The following is a 14,643-nucleotide window of genomic DNA, read 5'->3' as shown; positions in this document are numbered from 1 at the left end:
GAATGTGGAAATAGTGTCAAAGCGCTTTGAGTACCTTGAAGGTCGAAAAGCGCTATACAAGTATAACCCATTTATCATTATTTATATATAGTGTGAAACAGTGATATATAGTGTGAGACATAATGATATATGGTGATATATAGTGATATATAGTGTGAGACATAGTGATATATGGTGATGTATAGTGATATATAGTGTGAGACAGTGATATATAGTGTGAGACAGTGATATATGGTGATATATAGTGTGAGACAGTGATATACAGGTAAAAGCCAGTAAATTAGAATATTTTGAAAAACTTGATTTATTTCAGTGATTGCATTCAAAAGGTGTAACTTGTACATTATATTTATTCATTGCACACAGACTGATGCATTCAAATGCATTCTGCATCTTCCTTTTCACAATACCCCACAGATTTTCTATGGGGCTAAAGTGAGGGGAGTTGGCGGGCCAATTTAGAACAGAAATACCATGGTCCGTAAACCAGGCACGGGTAGATTTTGCGCTGTGTGCAGGCGCCAAGTCCTGTTGGAACTTGAAATCTCCATTTCCATAGAGCAGGTCAGCAGCAGGAAGCATGAAGTGCTCTAAAACTTGCTGGTAGACGGCTGCGTTGACCCTGGATCTCAGGAAACATGGTATTTCTGTTCTAAATTGGCCCGCCAACTCCCCTGACCTTAGCCCCATAGAAAATCTGTGGGGTATTGTGAAAAGGAAGATGCAGAATGCCAGACCCAAAAACGCAGAAGAGTTGAAGGCCACTATCAGAGCAACCTGGGCTCTCATAACACCTGAGCAGTGCCAGAAACTCATCGACTCCATGCCACGCCGCATTAACGCAGTAATTGAGGCAAAAGGAGCTCCAACCAAGTATTGAGTATTGTACATGCTCATATTTTTCATTTTCATACTTTTCAGTTGGCCAACATTTCTAAAAATCCCTTTTTTGTATTAGCCTTAAGTAATATTCTAATTTTGTGACACACGGAATTTTGGATTTTCATTTGTTGCCACTTCAAATCATCAAAATTAAATGAAATAAACATTTGAATGCATCAGTCTGTGTGCAATGAATAAATATAATGTACAAGTTACACCTTTTGAATGCAATTACTGAAATAAATCAAGTTTTTCAAAATATTCTAATTTACTGGCTTTTACCTGTATAGTGTGAGACATAGTGATATATGGTGATATGTAGTGTGAGACAGTGATATATAGTGAGACATAGTGATGTATAGTGTGAGATACTGATATATAGTGTGAGAGACAGTGATATATGGTGATATATAGTGATGTATAGTGTGAGACAGTGATGTATAGTGTGAGACAGTGATGTATAGTGTGAGACATAGGGATATATGGTGATGTATAGTGTGAGACAGTGATGTATAGTGTGAGACAGTGATATATGGTGATATATAGTGACATATAGTGTGAGACAGTGATATATAGTGTGAGACATAGTGATATATGGTGATATATAGTGTGAGACAGTGATATATAGTGAGACAGTGATATAGTGTGAGATAGTGATATATAGTGTGAGACAGTGATATAGTGTGAGATAGTGATATATAGTGTGAGACAGTGATATATGGTGATATATAGTGATGTATAGTGTGAGACAGTGATGTATAGTGTGAGACATAGTGATATATGGTGATATGTAGTGATATATAGTGTGAGACAGTGATATATAGTGTGAGACATAGGGATATATGGTGATATATAGTGTGAGACAGTGATATATAGTGAGACATAGTGATGTATAGTGTGAGACACAGTGATATATGGTGATATATAGTGAGATATAGTGATGTATAGTGTGAGACATAGTGATATATGGTGATATATAGTGAGACATAGTGATGTATAGTGTGAGACATAGGGATATATGGTGATATATAGTGTAAAACAGTGATATATAGTGAGACATAGTGATGTATAGTGTGAAACATAGTGATATATGGTGATATATAGTGAGACATAGTGATGTATAGTGTGAGACAGTGATATATGGTGATATATAGTGAGACATAGTGATGTATAGTGTGAGACAGTGATATATGGTGATATATAGTGAGACATAGTGATGTATAGTGTGAGACATAGGGATATATGGTGATATATAGTGAGACATAGTGATGTATAGTGTGAGACATAGTGATATATGGTGATATATAGTGAGACATAGTGATGTATAGTGTGAGACATAGTGATATATGGTGATATATAGTGTGAGACATAGTGATGTATAGTGTGAGACATAGTGATATATAGTGAGACATAGTGATGTATAGTGTGAGACAGTGATGTATAGTGTGAGACAGTGATGTATAGTGTGAGACATAGTGATATATAGTGAGACATAGTGATGTATAGTGTGAGACAGTGATGTATAGTGTGAGACATAGTGATGTATAGTGAGACATAGTGATGTATAGTGTGAGACAGTGATATATAGTGAGACATAGTGATACAGTATATAGTGTGAGACAAAGAGAGATAGACTGAAGTATAGAGAGAAATGAGAAAGCAAGTTCAGTGAGATGTATAGTGTGAGATAGTGATATATAGTGTGAGAGACAGTGATATATGGTGATATATAGTGTGAGACAGTGATGTATAGTGTGAGACAGTGATGTATAGTGTGAGACATAGGGATATATGGTGATGTATAGTGTGAGACAGTGATGTATAGTGTGAGACAGTGATATATGGTGATATATAGTGACATATAGTGTGAGACAGTGATATATAGTGTGAGACATAGTGATATATGGTGATATATAGTGTGAGACAGTGATATATAGTGAGACAGTGATATAGTGTGAGATAGTGATATATAGTGTGAGACAGTGATATAGTGTGAGATAGTGATATATAGTGTGAGACAGTGATATATGGTGATATATAGTGATGTATAGTGTGAGACATAGTGATATATGGTGATATGTAGTGATATATAGTGTGAGACAGTGATATATAGTGTGAGACATAGGGATATATGGTGATATATAGTGTGAGACAGTGATATATAGTGAGACATAGTGATGTATAGTGTGAGACACAGTGATATATGGTGATATATAGTGAGATATAGTGATGTATAGTGTGAGACATAGTGATATATGGTGATATATAGTGAGACATAGTGATGTATAGTGTGAGACATAGGGATATATGGTGATATATAGTGTAAAACAGTGATATATAGTGAGACATAGTGATGTATAGTGTGAAACATAGTGATATATGGTGATATATAGTGAGACATAGTGATGTATAGTGTGAGACAGTGATATATGGTGATATATAGTGAGACATAGTGATGTATAGTGTGAGACAGTGATATATGGTGATATATAGTGAGACATAGTGATGTATAGTGTGAGACATAGGGATATATGGTGATATATAGTGAGACATAGTGATGTATAGTGTGAGACATAGTGATATATGGTGATATATAGTGTGAGACATAGTGATGTATAGTGTGAGACATAGTGATATATAGTGAGACATAGTGATGTATAGTGTGAGACAGTGATGTATAGTGTGAGACAGTGATGTATAGTGTGAGACATAGTGATATATAGTGAGACATAGTGATGTATAGTGTGAGACAGTGATGTATAGTGTGAGACATAGTGATGTATAGTGAGACATAGTGATGTATAGTGTGAGACAGTGATATATAGTGAGACATAGTGATACAGTATATAGTGTGAGACAAAGAGAGATAGACTGAAGTATAGAGAGAAATGAGAAAAAGGACTATGAGAAAGCAAGTTCAGTGAGATGGAGCAGAAGTGATCTGAAGACAAGTAGCACTCATCCATAACACAGAAAAAAAACGGATGCCTACAAAATATAGCATACTGTGTTATTAAGGTGTTAACGGGCCTCAGTGGGTACTGCTGCCTTTGGTCAGCAGCAGGAACATTACACTCAAGTGGACGACACGCGCAGTGCACTGATTGAGACGTGGCATCGACGAGGGACAAAAAAGACTTTGGGGACGAGGCTGCTCTTCTTACCTGTGGTTGATGACCTCCACACTGCCGTACTGCTCGATCCACAGCTGGCCCACAATGATGTTGTGGACACAGCAGGTAGGGTTGGTCCAAGTGTACGCCTCGTTGTGCCTGCACACACACACACACACACAGACACACACACACACACAGACACACACACACACACACACACACACACACACACACACACACACACACACACACACACACACACACACACACACACACACACACACACACACACACACACACACACACACACACACACACACACACACACACACACACACAGACACAGACACACACATTTGAAAGACGGAGCTTTGCTGCATTTGTTTCCAGCCTTCATTAGAGCCAGGCACATGTTTGACACAAAGCAGCAGCAGCAGCACAAAATGTCACAGACTAATGTACTGAAATAATGATTAGGATCCGGTTAATTACAGCACAGGTCCATAACCTCTTTTGCACCAGGGACCGTTTTATCGTGTGGCAAATAAATACAGCAACAAAAGGTGCATGAAAAACACAGCGAACCTTAATGCAGAGTTAAGTCTGTTTTTCCCTTTTGCTATAAACCTCTCCAAAGACTTGTTTTTTTTAACTCATTTTCGCTGGCTTGTGAGCTTATCTTTCGGCTAACGTAGCTGATGCCTTATACCAGTGTTTTTCAACCTTTTTTGAGCAAAGGCACATTTTTTGCGTTGAAAATATCCGGAGGCACACCACCAGCAGAAATCATTAAAAAACGACACTCAGTTGACAGTAAATAGTTGTTGTCGTAATTGTTGGATATGACTTTAAATCATAACCAAGCATGCATCACTATAGCTCTAGTCTCAAAGTAGCCTGTCACATCACACCCTGACTTATTTGGACTTTTTTTTGCTGTTTTCCTGTGTGTAGTGTTTTACTTCTTGTCTTGCGCTCCTATTTTGGTGGCTTTTTCTCTTTCTTTGGTATTTTCCTGTAGCAGTTTCATGTCTTCCTTTGAGCGATATTTCCCGCATCTACTTTGTTTTAGCAATGAAAAATATTTCAGTTGTTTTCATCCTTCTTTGTGGGGACATTGTTGATTGTCATGTCATGTTCGGATGTACTTTGTGGACGCCGTCTTTGCTCCACAGTAAGTCTTTGCTGTCGTCCAGCATTCTGTTTTTGTTTACTTTGTAGCCAGTTCAGTTTTAGTTTCGTTCTGCATAGCCTTCCCTAAGCTACAATGCCTTTTCTTAGGGGCACTCACCTTTTGTTTATTTTTGGTTTAAGCATTAGATACCTTTTTACCTTTTTCCCGACATCTACAAAGCAATTAGCTACCTGCTGCCACCTACTGATATGGAAGAGTATTACACGGTTACTCTGCCGAGCTCTAGACAGCACAGACACTCAACAACAACACATCATTTGCAGACTAGAATTACTGGTTTGCAAAAAATATTTTTAACCCAAATAGGTGAAATTATATAATCTCCCACGGCACACTAGTGTGCCGCGGCACAGTGGTTGAAAAACACTGCCTTATACGCCATCGTCGAAGAAAAGAGCAGACTACATATACTTGCCATTAGTTCCAATGGATTTCTATGGTTTCATAGTTCTATTCTCAAACTTATGTATTCATATTTTGTGCAATATCTCATATTCCAAAGATTAGAGATGAATAAATAAGCTCTGCTTCTTCCTACTCCTTTTCGGACATGTTGGAATGTGGAACCGTAAACGTTAAAAAAATAAATAAAATCACAGAACTTTCCTTCAGAAGGTCTTATCTTTGTCCATGTGATGTCAGATGAAACAAAAATGGAGCTGTTTGGCCACAATACCCAGCAATATGTTTGGTGGAGAAATCCCAGGAACACCATGCCTACCGTCAAGCATGGTGGTGGTAGTGTTGTTGCTCTAGGCCTGCTTTGCTGCCAGTGGAACTGGTGCTTCACAGAGAGTAAATGGGACAATGAAAAAGGAGGATAACCTCCAAATACTTCGGGACAACCTAAAATCATCAGCCCGGAGCTTGGGTCTTGGGCGCAGTTGGGTGTTCCAACAGGACAATGACCCCAAACACACGTCAAAAGTGGTAAAGGAATGGCTAAATCAGGCTAGAATTAAGCTTTTAGAATGGCCTTCCCGTGTGGACAATGCTGAAGAAACAAGTCCATGTCAGAAAACCAACAATTTAGCTGAACTGCACCAATTTTGTCAAGAGGAGTGGTCAAAAATTCAAGCAGAAGCTTGTGGATGGCTACCAAAAGCGCCTTATTGCAGTGAAACTTGCCAAGGGACATGTAAGCAAATATTAACATTGCTGTTTACTTTTGACCCAGCACATTTGCTCACATTTTCAGTAGACCCATAATAAATTCATAAAAGAACCAAATAAACAATCACTCTATCGCAAAAACATAAGTACTGGTATTTTTTAAAAGCAGTATAGTACCGTTTTTAATTCATTGGTACCGCGGTACTTTATTAGTACCGGTATACCGGAGTATGTGCTTTCTGTTCATCTTGTAAATAAGAAGTTTTGGACCAATTAAGTAAAATGTTATGATTCCGTTAGTGAAAAGAAGTATTTTCATAATAATAATGTCCTTACTTGGGTAGCTCTAGCGTGATGACTCCTTTGGGCTCCGCCTCCACGCTCTTGCCCCAGAACTTGAGTTTCGGGTAGATGGACCCATGGAAGACAAAGTCCTGCTGGAGGCCCTCGGCGTGAAAGGCGCTGACAGGAGGATGGTGGCTAACTTGCTCCGACAGGAGCCGGAAGCCCAGGTCCTCCCTGAATTGATAGGTGGGGTAGCAGGGATGAGACACGCAGGGATTGATGCCGAAACCGATCCCAGTTCTTACCTGACCAGTTCGTAGGTTTCTCCCAGCAGTGGGTTGAAGGGTTTGCCCGTCCTCTCCCACTGGGACGCCACAGCAGACACAGCGAAGGCCGCCACGCACTGTAAAATAATAACAATGTAATAAATTAAGCATAAAAATTAGAGATTTCCGATAATATAAAATGTAATATCAGAAATTATCGGTATCGTTTTTTTTTTTATTATCGGTATCGTTTTTTTAATTTTTTAATTTTTTTTAAATTTTTTATTTTTTTTTGTCCTTCTTTGTGGGGACATTGTTGATTGTCATGTCATGTTCGGATGTACATTGTGGACGCCGTCTTTGCTCCAGAGTAAGTCTTTGCTGTCGTCCAGCATTCTGTTTTTGTTTACTTTGTAGCCAGTTCAGTTTTAGTAAGAGATGTCCGATAATATTGGCAGTCCGATATTATCGGCTGATAAATGCTTTAAAATGTAATATCGGAAATTATCGGTATCAGTTTTTTTTATTATTGGTATCGTTTTTTTTTGTTTTTTTTTGTTGTTGTTTTAAAATTAAATCAACATAAAAAACACAAGATACACTTACAATTAGTGCACCAACCCAAACAACTTCCCTCCCTCCCCCATTTACACTCATTCACACAAAAGGGTTGTTTCTTTCTGTTATTAATATTCTGGTTCCTACATTATATATCAATATATATCAATACAGTCTGCAAGGGATACAGTCCGTAAGCACACATGATTGTGCGTGCTGCTGGTCCACTAATAGTACTAACCTTTAACAGTTAATTTTACTCATTTTCATTCATTACTAGTTTTTTATTAATATTTAAAAAAAGGACCTTATCTTCACGATCCTGGTTGTCCAAATTATCTTGCGATTCAGTTCAGAAATCGCCCCAGACTGTGATCCCACAGCCCAATCCTTCCATTGCGACGAACAGCCTTTGGGCTCCTTGAGTGGCTGCCATCGTCTTACGAATTTGACGATACACCAGAGCAATGCCCAGCCCAATCAGCAGGTGCCCCGCGATCAAGACTCCAAATAGGTAGATGTCTTCCACGTCCTCGATGGAAAGGACTGAGAGGCACATGATTCTCCATTTGTCCCAGGAATCTCTCACTGGTTCCATCAGGGCAGCCAGGCTCCTCCGAACCTCTTTTCCTCGTCGAAAAGATTTTGTCAATTGAGTCGAGAGTCCAGCTAATCAATTCCTTGTCTGATGTTTAGATCTGGAGGACAGCGCAAAGAATGAAGCTTCAAAAAAAGTGTAGACAAGACAAGACAAAGAGAGCAAGCAAGGAGAAGACGAGAGGAGAAAAAAATGTGACCGCTCTCACCATAGGCAAGACAGAAAAAGATGCAAATGGAATGTGCGACTGCAGCTTGCAGGCAAAAGAATATTATATATAAAAACAGAACACTACTACGGTTATGAGCGCACAAAAAGACCATGTAGAAACTCAAAACAAGGCTACAATTACGGTGAGGCGTGAAAACAGCATGCAACAGCAGTCCATTCTCCTGCGCTGACTAAAATGCGAAACTGGCTTAAATAGGCTGATGATTACTAACTCAACTCAGGTGGCCCTAACAGCGCTCTGAGGCAGGAATCAATTCACTTCAAGAAGGACAAACTAAAACAGGAGGAGAAACCAGAATACGAGCGCTAGACTGGAACTAAATCCTCAAACACAGGAATATGCCAACAAACTGGTGTGACAAGCCGTGACAGGAGCCTTTTTTTTGAAACAATTAAGGAATGTACACTGTGTTCCAAATTATTATGCAAATTGGATTTGAGAGTCAAAAACTTTCTTGTTTGTTCTGTTTTTCCGTTAAACTCATGGATGGTATTGTGTCTCAAGGCTCTGTAGATCATTGACATCAATCTCAGGCCCCTCTGATAAATAGTCTCCCAGGTGAGCTCAATCAAAGGAAACCCTCTTAAAAGTGATGTTCCACATTATTAAGCAGGCCACAGGTTTCAGGCGATATGGGGAAGAAAAACGATCGCTCTGCTGCTGAAAAGCGTAAGATAGGCTATGAAAACATTGGATATTTAAAAAAAAACTGTCGAACTGTAAAGAAATGTGTTGCTGATTCAGAGCACAGGCGAGTTTGTGCACATAAAGGCAAAATAAAAACAAGTCTCTGCCAGACAACTTCATGGGATTAAGAGAGAAGCTGCTAAAAGGCCATTGCAAAGCAGAAAAGAGGTATTTGAATCCGCTGGTGCCTGTGGAGTCCCACGAACCTCAAAGTGTTGTGACGGCTCAAGCTCCTGCCGCCACACCGGCCGCTGATGAGAGCTCCACGTCCTTCATAAGCCAACATGTCCTGCGTTCCAGTGCCAGAACGTAGCTACTTGTCTTCGTACAGTAAGCCCTACACGTCTCTAGCTCTCCTCGCCTATGTGCTTCTCTGCTCTCAGTGTTTCCCCGTCCTCTGTGCTCATTGTGTCCCGTCCTGTGTCGTCACCCTGAAGTTCCTCTGTGTCTCGTCTCCCCGGATTTCCCTTGGTCTTCTTGCTGCCTCCCTGGATCTCAACCTCTCGCCTGGACACGGACTCTGACGCCTCGCTCCTGCCCCCGACCTCTTGCTTCCCTACGGACCTCCGAGCCGGACTTCCGCACCTCTCACAACACGCACCTTCAACATTGTACGGAAAAACTCACCAGCTAGACGTACCACATAGCCACACCATACACGTTTGGATGTATTACACAGCGTCTTCAGTAATGCGGACCCTGTATCGATCCGTTGTGGTGAAGCAGGAGCTGAGCCGGAAGACAAAGCTCTCAATTTACCGGTCGATCTGGTAATGAGCTTTGGGTTATGACCGAAAGGACAAGATCACGGGTACAAGCGGGCGAAATGAGTTTCTTAACGCCGGGTGGCGGGGCTCTCCCTTAGAGATAGGGTGAGAAGCTCTGTCATCCGGGAGGAGCTCAAAGTAAAGCCGCTGCTCCTCCACATCGAGAGGAGCCAGATGAGGTGGTTCGGGCATCTGGTCAGGATGCCACCCGAACGCCTCCCTAGGGAGGTGTTTCGGGCACGGCCGACCGGTAGGAGGCCACGGGGAAGACCCAGGACACGTTGGGAAGACTATGTCTCCCGGCTGGCCTGGGAACGCCTCGGGATACCCCGGGAAGAGCTGGATGAAGTGGCTGGGGAGAGGGAAGTCTGGGCTTCCCTGCTTAGGCTGCTGCCCCCGCGACCCGACATCGGATAAGCGGAAGAAGATGGATGGATGGATGGAGGGAGGCACCAGAAGGTAAGAAAAGTTGCCAGATATGTCTTACCTCATACACACACCATAATAATACTCTTATGTCGAAGCACAGTACAATCCACCAAGCGGTGCGGCTTCATAGCTTACCAAAGTCGTACTAAAACACTCGGATTTTTGAGCGCCGTGTGTAATGTTCTATATTTTCAATGGAACATGCAAAATGTTGGTGTTGTTTACTTGAGTCATATTGCAGTCTACACATATCTCTTATGTTTGACTGCCATCTACTGCTCACAATTATTACACCATGTACCAAGGTCGGTAAGCAAAACCAGAATTATTCTGTACATTAGGTGCACCGGGTTATAAGGCGCAGAAAAAAGGATTTTAAGTGCGCCTTATAGTCTGTAAAATACGGTAAACGTTTGAATCTGTGTGCGACACTAGATAGATGGATAAATCCTATCTAGTGTCGCACACAGATTCAAACGTTTACCATATTTACAAACCCCGTTTCCATATGAGTTGGTAAATTGTGTTAGATGTAAATATAAACGGAATACAATGATTTGCAAATCCTTTTCAACCCATATTCAATTGAATGCACTACAAAGACAAGATATTTGATGTTCAAACTCATAAACTTTTTTTTTTTTTTGCAAATAATAATTAACTTAGAATTTCATGGCTGCAACACGTGCCAAAGTAGTTGGGAAAGGGCATGTTCACCACTGTGTTACATGGCCTTTCCTTTTAACAACACTCAGTAAACGTTTGAGAATTGAGGAGACACATTTTTTTAAGCTTTTTAGGTGGAATTCTTTCCCATTCTTGCTTGATGTACAGCTTAAGTTGTTCAACAGTCCGGGGGTCTCCGTTGTGGTATTTTAGGCTTCATAATGCGCCACACATTTTCAATGGGAGACAGGTCTGGACTACAGGCAGGCCAGTCTAGTACCCGCACTCTTCTACTAGGAGGCCATGTTGATATAACACGTGGCTTGGCATTGTCTTGCTGAAATAAGCAGGGGCGTCCATGGTAACGTTGCTTGGCTGGCTTGGATGGCTCCAAATCCTGTATGTACCTTTCAGCATTAATGGCGCCTTCACAGATGTGTAAGTTACCCATGTCTTGGGCACTAATACACCCCCATACCATCACAGATGCTGGCTTTTCAACTTTGCGCCTATAACAATCCGGATGGTTCTTTTCCTCTTTGGTCCGGAGGACACGATGTCCACATTTTCCAAAAACAATTTGAAATGTGGACTCGTCAGACCACAGAACACTTTTCCACTTTGCATCAGTCCATCTTAGATGAGCTCAGGCCCAGCGAAGCCGACGGTGTTTCTGGGTGTTGTTGATAAATGGTTTTCGCCTTGCATAGGAGAGTTTTAACTTGCACTTACAGAAGTAGCGACCAACTGTAGTTACTGACAGTGGGTTTCTGAAGTGTTCCTGAGCCCATGTGGTGATATCCTTTACACACTGATGTCGCTTGTTGATGCAGTACAGCCTGAGGGATCGAAGGTCATGGGCTTAGCTGCTTACGTGCAGTGATTTCTCCAGATTCTCTGAACCCTTTGATGATATTACGGCCCGTAGATGGTGAAATCCCTAAATTCCTTGCAATAGCTGGTGACCCTCGCCCCATCCTTGTTTGTGAATGACTGAGTATTTCATAAAATCTACTTTTATACCCAATCATGGCACCCACCTGTTCTCAATTTGCCTGTTCACCTGTGGGATGTTCCAAATAAGTGTTTGATGAGCATTCCTCAACTTTATCAGTATTTATTGCCACCTTTCCCAACTTCTTTGTCACGTGTTGCTGGCATCAAATTCTACAGTTAATGATTATTTGCAAAAAAAAAAAAAAGTTTATCAGTTTGAACATCAAATATGTTGTCTTTGTAGCATATTCAACTGAATATGGGTTGAAAATGATTTGCAAATCATTGTATTCCGTTTATATTTACATCTAACACAATTTCCCAACTCATATGGAAACGGGGTTTGTAGATATCACCAACGCACGTCACATGTTCGACTCGTGGTCTACCTTCATCCTGTCAACGGAGTCCGAGGTGGCGTTGGCCTGGTGGATGAGGTAGGTGTGCTCCATGTACTCGGTCAGACGCTGCAGGAAGCTGAGCGGCTCGTTAAAGATCACCGGCATGGTGATCTTGGAGAGCTCCTGGAACCAAAAAATAAGTTATTCATCAGTCAAAACCCCTCGCCAAAATGGGGGCCGTAGATGCATTCCTCACCATCCCAATGCAGTTTCTCAGTATGCTCCAAATACTGAAGTCATTTCTGGAAAACATCGGCGCAGGTAGGCTGCTCCTAAAACAACACGCGTACGTTAATACTCATTTTTTTCTGTACCCGTCACAGAGGAATTAAAACTTAGTTTGAGTTGACTAATTCTCTTTAAGAAGACAGCATTCATTTGATGAAGCGTCTTAGTATCGCTGCAGGCGTCATATCACCGAGAGCACGGCTTTTATGCTTAGTGTGACATGGCGGAACAAAACCCAGTGAGCGGCGGTATTGAGTGTGTGCTGCAGTATTGGCAAGGCTCAGAATGTCCATACTCTAATGCAGACCTGGGCAAATTAAGGCTCGGGGGCCACCTGCGGCCCGTTAAGCTTTTCAGTCTGGCCCGCCGGACATTCCTACATATTTTTGTTTTTAGATCTTTAAGATGGAAACTGTCAGAATAATTGTATCCAAGTTATCACAAAACTTTCAATGAGTTCCCGGCGAGATGGCAAAAGCTGTCTTTGATCTTACCAATCAAAAGGCTTGTAAAACTCCACTGTGTAGGATGGGAAGCGACATGAAGGTGTCGGTTTCTTTGATGTATTGTAATCCACAGGAAGATTTTGTCTAGACCCGACATCTACAAAGCGGAGAGGAAGCAGGACCTCAACTTTTCTTTGAACTGTTTTGTAACCAAAGGCGACGGCTGTTTACGACCCCCTTCCTTTAAAAACAGCTGTTGCCATGTAATCAGGGAAAGTCCGAATAAAAGAGGAGGCGTACAATCTTTCGTCAGAACGTGGTGGGACACAGTACAAGGGTACAGATCTACGCGTTTCCCCTCATTGAGCCAAATTTAATTCTGTCTCAGTTTGATTCCTTGCTTCTTTGTCTGTTTAATAGATGTCATCAGTGTTTGAACCTGACAGAAACTGTAGCTGCCATTATGATGTGCATTGATGTTTTCAAATGACCGTAACTCTTGACCTATACCAGGGGTCGGCAACCCAAAATGTTGAAAGAGCCATATTGGACCAAAAATACAAAAACAAATCTGTCTGGAGCCGCAAAAAATTAAAAGCCATATTACATACAGATAGTGTGTCATGGAATTAAGAGGACTTAAAGGAAACTAAATGAGCTCAAATATAGCTACAAATGAGGCATAATGATGCAATATGTACATATAGCTAGCCTAAATAGCCTGTTAGCATCGATTAGCTTGCAGTCACGCAGTGACCAAATATGTCTGATTAGCACTCCACACAAGTCAATAACATCAACAAAACTCACCTTTCATGCACAACCTTAAAAGTTTGGTGGACAAAATGAGACAGAAAAAGAAGTGGCATAAAACACGTCCTAGAAAGTCGGAGAAAGTTATACATGTAAACAAACTACGGTGAGTTCAAGGACCGCCAAAATTAGTAGGACAAAACGGCGCTCGCCAAATACTGGAATCAGTGAAGCATGTTTAATATAAACAGTGTGCTTTGTAACAATTAGGGAGGTTTGTGTCATGTTTGTCCTCCTACAGAAACTATATTAAAACAAAAATATATTTTTTTCCCCTCATCTTTTTCCATTTTTCATACATTTTTTTAAAAAGCTCCAGAGAGCCACTAGGGCGGCGCTAAAGAGCCGCATGCGGCTCTAGAGCCGTGGGTTGCCGACCCCTGACCTATACAAAAGTATTTCAATGGTTGGAATCTGCGCTTTTGCATGATATACTAGTTACTATGGTAATGTAATTAGTTACTATGGTAATCTAATTAGTTACTATGGTAAAGTACGTTACAGCAGTTCAGACGAGGCACCGAGCAGTGTGAGTGGGGAGCGTTTCCACAGAGTGTTTCCAAAGCGGCCAGCATGAAATGCGGGTCTCAGGGACAAACGTGGAAGGAGATTTTTTTACCATAAAGTTCTAAAGCTTAGTGATACATCAGATATATCACATTGTAGGTGTTTTTTTTTTTTACCCTTCGCGTTCATATTTCATTGTGTTTGTTGTATTTTTGTTGTGTTTCGCTTGATTGTAAAAATATGTGGATGGAGAGGGGGTGTGGCGTTCATTTGTTGTCAATATTCAGTGTTTTATCGTTCATAGTTAATATTGTAAATCCCACACTCTTTATTTTCATGCACATTCTGGGTGTCTCATTCAGTAAAAAAATGTTAAATTCCATTCCGTTTTTCAATGTTTTTAGCATTCAATCAGACATTATTGTGAGGTTTTGTATTAGTGTTCCTAAAAATAGATA

General features: G+C 40.9%; 1 protein-coding gene across 4 annotated transcripts in view; it reads right to left on the bottom strand.

The window, feature by feature from the left end:
* Positions 1–14,643, bottom strand: part of osbpl1a (oxysterol binding protein-like 1A) — a 142,837-nt gene that overhangs the window by 34,193 nt on the left and 94,001 nt on the right. For all 4 annotated transcript variants that reach the window (XM_061978166.2, XM_061978168.2, XM_061978165.2 and 1 more), the window contains exons 18-22: positions 12,388–12,463; positions 12,180–12,314; positions 6,897–6,994; positions 6,643–6,825; positions 4,047–4,154 (exon numbers count right to left, since the gene is read on the bottom strand). In XM_061978166.2, coding sequence (XP_061834150.2) covers positions 4,047–4,154; positions 6,643–6,825; positions 6,897–6,994; positions 12,180–12,314; positions 12,388–12,463 — 600 coding nt within the window. The remainder of the gene's footprint in view (positions 1–4,046; positions 4,155–6,642; positions 6,826–6,896; positions 6,995–12,179; positions 12,315–12,387; positions 12,464–14,643) is intronic.

This window comes from Nerophis lumbriciformis, linkage group LG18 (assembly GCF_033978685.3).
Source record: "Nerophis lumbriciformis linkage group LG18, RoL_Nlum_v2.1, whole genome shotgun sequence".
In the NCBI taxonomy this organism is placed as follows: Eukaryota; Metazoa; Chordata; class Actinopteri; order Syngnathiformes; family Syngnathidae; genus Nerophis; species Nerophis lumbriciformis.
This window is presented reverse-complemented; position numbering and strand designations above follow the sequence as displayed.